General features: G+C 41.6%; 1 protein-coding gene across 2 annotated transcripts; it reads right to left on the bottom strand.

Moving 5' to 3' along the window:
* Positions 1 to 184: 184 nt before the first annotated feature.
* On the bottom strand, positions 185 to 9912 carry smc6 (structural maintenance of chromosomes 6). 2 transcript variants are annotated; one of them, XM_067242740.1, is made up of 28 exons: positions 9807 to 9828; positions 9439 to 9495; positions 9071 to 9228; positions 8846 to 8963; positions 7929 to 8034; positions 7694 to 7830; positions 7379 to 7440; positions 7203 to 7283; positions 7019 to 7120; positions 6745 to 6864; positions 6465 to 6560; positions 5740 to 5886; positions 5523 to 5611; positions 5266 to 5436; positions 4708 to 4886; positions 4428 to 4629; positions 4119 to 4233; positions 3675 to 3835; positions 3367 to 3502; positions 3111 to 3191; positions 2831 to 3001; positions 2418 to 2555; positions 2159 to 2304; positions 1837 to 1962; positions 1620 to 1725; positions 1148 to 1300; positions 852 to 949; positions 185 to 651 (listed from the first exon to the last, which is right to left on the bottom strand). In XM_067242740.1, exons 2-28 carry the CDS (start codon positions 9488 to 9490, stop codon positions 564 to 566), a joined length of 3339 nt encoding a protein of 1112 aa, XP_067098841.1. In that variant the 5' UTR covers positions 9491 to 9495; positions 9807 to 9828; the 3' UTR covers positions 185 to 563. The 2 variants fall into 2 exon arrangements, with proteins under 2 accessions (XP_067098841.1, XP_067098842.1); XM_067242741.1 differs by lacking the exon at positions 9439 to 9495 and having other exon boundaries at positions 9807 to 9912.
* Positions 9913 to 10901: the final 989 nt, after the last annotated feature.

Raw genomic sequence — 10901 nt, 5'->3', positions numbered from 1 at the left:
TATAATCCAAACTTCATGTCAAAATCTTTGTCTAGTAAATGTTTCTACTGAATATGAAAGATCTAAATCAAAACATAAGTGACCGTATTTCTTTTGTTCTTTTATACATGTGGCATGTGTTGCACACTAAATTACATGGTTACATTACGTATGTAGTGATTAAAATCAATAAAATATATATGGGCTTTTTCAAAAGGCATGGTCTCACAGGTGCCGTTAATGGGATGGATGAATATTATAACAGTTTAGATGTGACTAGAATTTCCAATCTGTCAGTGTCTATCCATGTACTGTGTTCTCTCTGTATTCGGCAATTGGACTTCTACAAAATATTTCTACAGGATATGAATAGTATGGCAAGAACAGTATAAAACCAGAGCTACAATCGAATCAGTAAAACAAACAAACTTTTTACAAGACACATGACACTCCAAAATATCACATACAGTAACACTTTTTTCAAAACACGTTATTGTTGCTGAAGAATTAAATGTAGCATTATACAGTCTATAATTATTCACACCCAGAGAGGCTACAGTTAGTACTATAGTTATACTGTATAGTTAGTCTGAACCTTCACCAGTGTGACTCCTTTCCCTCTCCGGGTCCTGAAGATGATGGATCTTGATATGGCTACTTTTCGGTAGATTACTAAAATGCACATGAGAAACCAAGCATATAAAATATTTATAATCAACCATGCAAATCATTTAGCAATGACCAGTTAGCTTTTTACTGTATGCCTTGAACACCCAAGACCCTAGACAGTTGCCAACAAAGAGGTCTGTCTTTGAACAGCTCAAAATGGTTTGTTTGACTAACGCTATCTAATTTCACAAGGAGAAGATTACCTTGTGGTCAGAGGAGTGATGAAGATGAACTGACGAAGATGTTGCCGCTCTGAAAGTTCCAGAAGGAGATCCAACGAGATCCTGCGATTGTGCATATCCTGCAAGAGGATAAAAAAAGGATGTTATTTTCACTACACAATCTACAATTGTATGTTCAGGAAATGGTACCTCAGCTACCCTCATCACTGGTTTATTGTAGCAGTAGGGTTAGGGTTATACAATACAGTTTGCATTTTCATACCAGACTGGACAGGAGATGTAAACAAGGTGTAAACAGGTAAATATGGGGTGCTCACCATATAGACGTCAAACTCGTCCAGGCACCTGAAGGGGGACTCGGTGATCTCCCACAGGGAGAGGATGAAGCAGACAGTCGAAAAGGAGCGCTCCCCTCCGGACAGCGAGCGCATGTCACTCATGCTGTCGTTCTCCCGACCGGGCGGTTTAACCTAGTCCAGAGAGTCAAAAAAATGTTTATCATAAAGGTTATACAAACCCATCAGCTGACATGTCTCAGTCTCTAACATACAGTAAGGACTGTACTACAAATCTCAGAGAGGTCTACCCATGTGGGGCAGAGCTGCCCAACCCTCTTTCTGTAGAGCTACCCTCCTGGAGGTTTGGCTTCAACCCCCATCTTTGTAACTAGCTAATGATTAAACCAGCATGCTAATTTGGGGGTCAGGGAAGGTCTGCTCTCCAGGAATAGGGCTAGGAGTCCCTGATGTAGGGGATCGATCAAGGAGGAACACTGATTCTACACAGTACCGATATTGAGAGTGTCTCGTTGTTGTGGTCGAACATCATGGAGCCACAGCAGCTCATCTTGAACAGGAAGTTGTTGAAGTACAACTTGCATCTCACAGAGAGGGACCTGAGGAACGAGGAAAACAACACGCTACAACTTGAAAAGCCTGAACCAAAGTCATCACGTGACCCATTTGATTTCAGTGAAAGCTTTTGATCGGTTAAATGAATGTGTTACCTGCGCATAATTTTATATCTGTTCTGTCTGTCAGACATGATGTTATCAAGGCGGTCGATGAACTTCTTCAGATCTCTCACTTGGTTGGACTTGTCTCTGTAGTTGGTAAGGGCCTCAGCATACTCGCTTATTAAAAGACCACAGGGTTGTCAACAACAAGCAAATAGTCATGTTTCATGTAAACTAACCAACAACCATACAAGTTCAATCAAAATCAGGCAAGAAAAGCTTTTAAAGAGCATTCCGTGGAACAACAGTGATTGATTTACTGATTGATTGAGGGACTGATGTGTGGAGGTGGTCCATGAGAGCTGGACCTTACCGGACCACCTGCTCCTGGTCTCCATGGCTGCTCTCCTGGACACTGATCCTCTTCCTCAACCGTGTGATCTCGGTGTCGATGCTTTTGGCACTGCGATTCACGTCCTGCCGCTCTTGGCTGATCTCCTTGGCCTTGGCCACATATTCCTAGAAACCAGTTATTGTTCATCTCTTTCTGTTTTAACATGCCAGTACATTACACCTACACATGGAATGAAGGTCATGTCATATTCTTTGGGAAAGAAATACAAAAATAATACCTTCATCTCCTCTTCTTTCGAAGCTAGCTCCATTCTCATAGCTTGGATATTGTCTTGGTGACCTTTCAGCTTGCTCTCCAGAACACTCAGGTTCCGCTCGTGTTTGGAACACTCTGCCTCTATCTTGGCCTGCTCTTCCTGTTGCACCGAGAAAACACAACAAACACCAGACACAAAAACGACAAAAGATTGTTTTGACATTTATATAAGAATAGTTTAATGAGAATGGCAGAGCCTTAAAGCATGACAGATTGTATATTAGTGGCGGCAAAAATCTGTATACTTCTATTCTTCAATCAATCAAAACTTTTATCACAAACTCAGGGTCCCGTTAAATTACAAGACAATACATTAAATAATGATTGAGGAATACCTTGTGTTCCATTTCCAACAAACATTCAATCCATTCTTACCTTTAAAGGGTCCATTTCTTCTGCCAGCTGGTCTAATCTAGCTCTCACATCAGAATACTGCTTATCTATATCCATCACTGCTTTGGCATGTTTGTCTAGCACCTCCTTGGATTCATGCACAGTTTGTTTTTCTGATTCAATTTTCAGATTGTTCTCTTGTGCCACTTCTTCCTGCAATGTTTGAGCGATTGAACAAATCACATTTCAATAGTATCCACTGTTGATTATGCAGTAGATAATAATTAGTTTCATGAACAAACAAAACAATTCAAGGTTTTACCAACGAGCTGATGTCATCGATCTGCTCCTCCTCAACGTTCTCCAGCTCTGTTAAACTGGCTTTGACCTGGTTCACCAAAGCCTGAAGTAAAAACAAGCGCCCAGGCTCAGACAGTTAGACATCCTACACCTGAACAGAACATCACTTCCTGAACCAAAACACAGAAAGTCACCCGGTGGGTGTTTTTAGTTTAGGCCTTGCTGCCTGTGCTTCCACTTGTCAGAGGCCTCGGCCCCACCTCTGAGCCCCACATTACCAAAGTCTTCTTCAGCGCCATGATGTTGCTGTGCAGCCGGCCCTCCATGTGCTGTATGTCCTCCTTCACAGAGCCCAGGTGGAGCTTGAACCTGGACAGCTGAGCTGTGTGGTTCTCCAACTCTGACTCCACCATGCTGCGAATACCGAGAGAGAGAGAGAGAGAGAGAGAGAGAGAGAGAGAGAGAGAGAGAGAGAGAGAGAGAGAGAGAGAGAGAGAGAGAGATTGTGAGAGACAGACAGAGAGAGTGAGAGAGAAAGAAAGAACCAAAATGTTCAAAATCGCCAACAATCCTTTTTTTCTCTTACCGTAGTTCTGTTTCCAGATCTCCACCAAGATACTTGGCCATGCTGTACTCTGCGGTGTAGTAGCGGTTTGGGTAGACCTGGTCTCCTTCCACAGTGAACGCTTCGCGGCAGTTCCTAGGAGGGGTGCCTTGCTGCATCACTTTCCTGGCTGCACTCTTCTCCTGTGATGCATGGTAACACACACATTACTCATGGGGGTCAGATGGCTGAGCGGTTAAGGAGTTGGGCTATTAATCAGAAGGTTGTTGGTTCGATTCCCGGCCGTGCAAAATGACATTGTGTCCTTGGGCAAGGCACTTCACCCTACTTGACTCGGGAGAATGTCCCTGTACTTACTGTAAGTCGCTCTGGATAAGAGCATCTGCTAAACGACTAAATGTAAATGTAATCACCAGAAAACCAGCGTGTTTGCATGTAATAAAATCTAAACAGACGCTTACGTACTTTGATGATCAAAATGGATTCTATGCCCCTCATGTCAATTAGACAGTTGGTGATGATTGGACTAGATATGATGAGGGAGTCAAGCACTGAAGGGTAATCAGGATGTTTGACTCCACTGCAAGACAAGATGCAAAGATGTCATGGACTTATACAAACATTTCTTGAACTAAAACACAAACATTTTGTGGTTTTCTTGATAGCAATAAATATTTACGGTTAGTCATTGTTTGTCTCATCATGAAAAAAAACTAAAAATAACAATAACGTTTCTTTTAGACCACATTCCAAAGCCAAGGTGATCTTGATTACCGTCCTTGAGTTTTGTAAACTTGCTCTGTGAAAGGGCTGACGATTATCTGGGGCCTGCTGCCTTTAGAGAAATAGAGAGACATCAGTTCCTGGAGGACTGACTCGTCTTTGTAGTTGTCGCAGCAGAAGGTTTTCATGAAGCTGCGCAGGCAGCTCTCCACCGCCACAGCTAGCATGGGGTCCTTCAGGTTGATGCATGCCCCTGCAGAAGACAAACATTCAGCTACAGCCACTTTTGGAAACATTCTTGAAACACCTCTGGGGTGGATGTTGGCGTCACCTATGGGGCCGATGGGCTTCTTGATGAAGCGTCCTTTGCTGTGAGCCTTGTCTATAGTGTCAAGCAGGTCGGGGATGTGGTCGCCGAACCTCTTGAGTTTATTGGAGCGACTGGCCAGCAGCTGGTTCTTTCGCTTCAGTTTTACCTCAAACGAAACCTGTATGTTCTTCTCTTCCAGTCTAGAGCATGACATTGGAATTAGGTTAGTCTGTCAAACTGCTGACAGCTTACAGCTTTACATAGTCTGGAACAAGAGAGACATTGATAATCGCATTTGTATCGTATGACAAAAACTGACGGTCATGGAAATGTAAATGAAAAAAGGCCCAGATTCCCTTGAAGGTGATGTGTACCCACCTGTCACAGCAAATCAAACAAAGCCAAGTTTGGAACTAAATCTCCACACAAGTTACAAGTGAAAGCCGTTTAAGTCGGCATTTTGGCCTTGTACACGCAACAGATGAATATTTCAAATGTCAAGACTACTTTTTGGTGCCCAATGTGGTCTGTGTGGGGTGTACATGAAAAGGCTTGCAAGGTAATTCTGTTCTGACGTACCTCAACTTGTCCAGCTCCTCCTTTCCCTTGAAAAGCGCCTGCTGCTTGTCCTTGATCCCCTGATTCAGCTCTGGTAACTCTTTCTCAAGCTTTTCAAGCTGTTCCTTCAGAGTGGATATCTTCTGCAGACGCTTGGTGTGCTCTGCTTCTGCCTCACTGTTCTGACTCCCTCTGTCAGGGAAGGTCAAAGGTTGCATTTTCAGTGGATCCCACATGCAAATATTAACAGGGCCTTTTAATATAAACAACCAACTCACATATTTTTGGCCTTATCAATCCTCTCCTGAAGAAGACTCTGTTCCTTCTCCGACTGTTTCAGTTTGTTCCGAGCTCGGATGTAAACCACCTGCAGCACAGTTTTGACTAAATAAAAACACATCAAAGAAACCAGATATACTTTCGAAGCTAAAGAACAGTGGTGCTGAAGGAAAGGTCTGAGCAGTGGCAGTGTAGCCTTAGACAGCAGCACTGCACCTCTTGTTCTTTGTGAGCTTTGTTCTTTGTCTTCTTTTCTTCTTTCAACTTCAACCTGTCTTCTGACAAGGACTCCTCTTCTGCTCTCAGGCTGTCAAGGTTCTGCTGGTTGTCCCGGAGTTTCTCCTCAGCCTGACTGACTTTTTCCTGGATGGAGGAAGGGAGACAAAAGTTTGAAAGTTGGACTTGAATAAACAATGCTTTAAAGGGGTCATAGAATGATTTTATAGGGTATTTCACACTGTTCCTTAAGGTCTCCGAATAGGGTATGTAACATTGGTTGGGCTGAAAATAAACCGGGTGCTGTTCTATGCGCCCTAATGCAACCCTGTCAAATAGGACTATAATGAAACGAGAGGTTTTCTCCTTTTTATCATGAATATTTAGATGAGCTGCGCGCTGATTGGTTGGTTTACATCGAGCGAAGCTTCGGAGCAAAGACGCAACATCCAACCAGAGCCAAATAAGGTACAGCCACCAAGTTGACGTCAACTCGGTGCTTCTTTGGGAATCGCCAGTTTTACAGCGGCAGTTTCAAATTGTGAGATTTGCATAGGAAAGAGGTGTCAATGGGACTTGAGGTTCTCTGTATGTCCATTTTACCCACGAACTGTCGTTATTCAACTATGACAAGGTAAACTCGGATTTGCATTCTATGACCCCTTTAAACAAAACCCATCTGATGTGATTCTGTGTTTTAAAGGCCCCAGAGCTCCCATGCATACCTGACAGAGCTGTAGGTTTTCTTTGTACTTGTGGATACTTTCCTCTAACTCTATATCTTCCTGTAGCTGCTCTACTATCCTCTCCTTCTCTCTGACCTGGACATAGAACATAGCATTAATTCAAAGTTCCAACAGCATTCTCCCACAGTTGTAAAAGCCTAATTTCACAGAGTTTAGCAACTATTAACATACAATCTATCAACATGTTCCTTCAGGTTTCTAACTAAGCAAATATATTGATATCACTGGTGAAATGGATAGGAAATGCATGTAAACACACCAAGCACCAAGCCATCTTCTTCTTCAGGTCCTCTAAGACTGCCTTGATTTCCCCAAGGGTTGACAGGTTTTCATACCTCTCCTTCTTCTGCAGGAACTCCTGTTTGAGGTCTTTAAGACACTAAACACAAAACAGTGTGGAAACACGTCACAGAAACTCAATTCTGGGACAATCTACCATTTCCGCATATTTATTTACATTGACCTAGAACTTCTTTCATAGAGTGTTTATACTATTGTTCTTATACAGTGCATCTCTGTTAGCGAAGCCTTACCTCCTCCTGCCTCTCCACCTGCTCGCGTGTCATAGCTTTGGTGTGCTTGATGTGGATGTAGTCCCTCTTCATCTGCTCCAGTAGGGTGGCTTTCATGAAGAACTTCACACAACGCATTGAGCACACACTTAAGATTCCTACATCGATGTACACAGGGATATGCGTAATTGTAACCGTGCATTACCTTGTATTTGTCCGATTCACTTTTTGAATGCAGAAACTGCTTGCTCATTTCTTGGTTGAGAATTGAGACAGGGTTGTCGACCTGTGACATGTTTTCGACGTTAATGAGGTCTTCCATGTATGAGTAAAACATCAGGATTTACATTAACTGAAGATGACAAACCACAGAGTACGAACCTGTATATTGAAGTGGTCTAAAATGGCGGTCAATTCCTCTTTTTTATTTGAAACTAGATGCCCTGTAATACACAACATAATAAAGTATAAATATGACTTCAACATTACAAGGAATAATACCATTTGAATAATACCAACACATTGCATAAATCTACTTCATGTACAGTTTCAAAATCAATCAGAGACCAAGAACTCTTGTCTCTCATTAATAAATAGACAGAGAGACAAACTAACAGACTGACTATTTTTAAGAAAGACAGACTAACCAACTGACAAGTATTTCATTGACAGATAGAATAATATGCTGAGTAGTACCTGATTTGCTCTTTAATCTACATGTCCGAACACCATCACTTGAAATCCGTTGCTCTATGGAAATGCATTCTCCATACACCTCCCGTTTGTATGCATCCGGCCCTCTGTTTCGCAGTTTCACTGTGACGTCGGCAGTGCTAGACACAAAGAACAAGTGAACATCTGGTTTGACATAGCTGCTTTCTGATGACCTTCAAACATAATCAGTTGTCAGTGGACACTCTTGTAAACTTACCTCTCTCCGTGCTTCACAAAGCCTTTCAACGACACTCCTCGGTTGGTGGTGGTGGCCTTTCCTCCAAGGCCCACAATCAGCGCGGTCAGGATGGCACTCTTTCCACCTAAAGAATCAGTCATACTGCTAGCATGTAAAACTATATACATAAAAAATGTCCCTACTGGTACAGTATACACTCACTGGCCACTTTATTAGGTACACCTCGCTAGTACTGGGTTGGACCCCATTTTGCCTTCAGAACTTCCTTAATTCTTTGTGGCATACTTTCAACAAGGTGTTGGAAACATTCCTCTGATATCGAGACTCATCCGACCAGGCAATTTTTTCCCAATCTTCTATTGTCCAATTTTGGTGAGCCTGTGCGAATTGTAGTCCCCGTTTCCAGTTCTTAGTTGACAGGATGGGCACCCAGTGTAGTCTTCTGCTGCTGTGGCCCATCTGCTTCAAGGTTCGACGTGTTGTGAGTTCAGAAATGGTATTCTGCATACCTTGGTTGTAATGATTGGTTATTTGAGTTACTGTTACCTTTCTATCATCTCGAACCAGTCTGCCCATTCTCCTCTGACATCAACAAGGCATTTTTGTCCACACAACTGCCGCTCACTGGATATTTTCTCTTTTTCGGACCCTTCTCTGTAAACCCTAGAGATGGTTGTGCGTGAAAATCCCAGTAGATCAGCAGTTTCGGAAGTACTCAGACCAGCCTGTCTGGCACCAACAACCAGCAAGGTGTCTTGACCACGTCTACATGCCTAAATGCATTGAGTTGCTGCCATGTGATTGGCTGATTAGCTGTTTGTATTAACAAGCAATTGAAGAGGTGAGTGTATATATATACACACACACACACACACACACATGCATATATATGCGGTATACATACAGTAGACTATATAAATATATTTTTTTCTTACTTCCATTGTTTCCAACAATAAAGTTCACATGAGGGCCAAACTGGAATGGACCTAGCAAATGGTGACACATAAAATTCTTTACGGTGATGCTTTCAATGACGCCGATATCCCCAGAACCCTACAAAATATAATCAAAAAGACCACCATTAGTTGTGAAGATTTATGATTCAGGAATTGCAGTTGTAACCTGTAGCTACAGTAACTACATCATTAAGAATCACTGACAGTGGGAGCGATCGAAAGATCGTTGAATTTGAGTGAATCCCTTTCATCCACTGTATCTTCTCTCTGGGAGTCCTCAGATTCCACTCTGCGGTTTTTGATGGATGGCGTATCACTCAAAGATTTAGCTTTCCTTTTGCTCATTTTGAAAGCTGAAACCTCTGAAAGAAAATATAATGGTTGCACACTTTCAGGAGCATGATTCAAAATGATGTGAGCTCTAATAAAAACAAAGAATTAATAGGGCACATATCTTCCTGGTATTCCTAGTAATCCTAGTATTATTTAGAAAAATATTTACAGAAGCAGACACGTTGAATGTAAAGTCTGAAATTGTAAACTTAGTAGTTAACGGCAGGAAGTCGTTCTACCAGAACGCTCACACGGGATCCATACATGTCTTAACCTGCAGGTGCAGTTCATATTATCTGGTGATAATGTCAACACTTAAATGTTTTCGTGTCAGGATCTATCAAATCTGCAACTGTGTCAATGTTATTTTACTTGACAGCTTCAATAACTGAATTTAAAGATTGCGGATCGATATAAAATAAACTCACGATGAAACTCACGATGAAACTCAATGTTTTTATTGTAAGGAGTTTTTACGACTCCCTTAGAATAAAGCTAATATATGTACACACCGCCTGCTGTTATGCTGCTATACTCAATAAGTTAAGTTTAATTAACAACAAAGTAAAAGTCCAAAAAATGTAAAAAACTTTTTTTACATACGCACCCTTCAAGTTCGAGACTTCCTGGTTAACACATTGTTGCCTGACAAGTGGAATAGTGGGTGTGTCTTTGACGGTTAATAATCGACCCGATTTAGGATCTGAAGTTCTGCAGTGCATCATCGTATACTATTTTGATTTAGAAAAAATGTGGAACCCCACATTTTCCTGACACATTTTTTACGTGATAGGCCTACTGGTAGCCATAGTGCGGCAAGCAAGCGTTATAGAGGTGAAATCAGGAAGTTGCGCACAAAGATAGTGAAGTGTGGAACTGTAGACTCATGCAAATTATTGCGCAACTGAGTCTCAGTTTTAAAAACACAATGTAGATGAGATCGTTCTGTCCTTTGGCGTTGCCTAAAAGTCATTGAACTTCTTCATGACTGCCGGCATTTGGCCGTTCACGGAGTTGAAAACCCGCACCACTTCCACCACCTAACCCTAATTACTTAATTAAGGAGAATGTATAATGCCTAATGTGTTTCTCAGAGGTTACTACCTCCACAAAAAAAAACACATTAAAATATCTACAGCTTAGAACAGTGGTTCTCAACCCTGGTCCTAAGGGACACTCTGTCCTGCATGTTTGAGATGTTTCTTGAGATGGTTTTGTTGGGTCCAAGACTGAAACCTAATGCAAAATACTTAAAAGCCAGATTTTGTAGTATAAAGTGAGAGACCCTCTGTCTTGCAATGGGTAAGGAACATGTGTCCTTTTTTGGCCATGGCAAAAATAACATATATGCTTAAGGATAAGCAATATGCGTTCAAAAAGATGAGGGATCCCTTCAAACTTTTATTTCACAAGTAAACCTCTCACAATTATTAAAATGGACCTAAAGTAATATGTGAACTATGCTACCCACCTGCTTATATTATCACTACTACATCCAGCCTCCTCACCTACAATACCCCTTGTTTGAAGCTGCTGAGAAAAAATTATACAACATCCACTGTAGCTACCAATCTTTTTTTTCTTTTCTTTTTTTGTCTAATTGGTTATGGCTGTTGTTGATGTAATTACTTTCATTGATTGATTAGTTTTTCTTTTGTGGAGTAGTCTTTAAATACCAGATAGGTTTTTCACAACTTTTCTT

Source organism: Osmerus mordax, chromosome 9, assembly GCF_038355195.1.
Source record: "Osmerus mordax isolate fOsmMor3 chromosome 9, fOsmMor3.pri, whole genome shotgun sequence".
Taxonomy (NCBI): Eukaryota; Metazoa; Chordata; class Actinopteri; order Osmeriformes; family Osmeridae; genus Osmerus; species Osmerus mordax.
The sequence above is the reverse complement of the archived record's forward strand: the minus strand, read 5'-3'. Positions and strand labels throughout refer to the sequence as shown.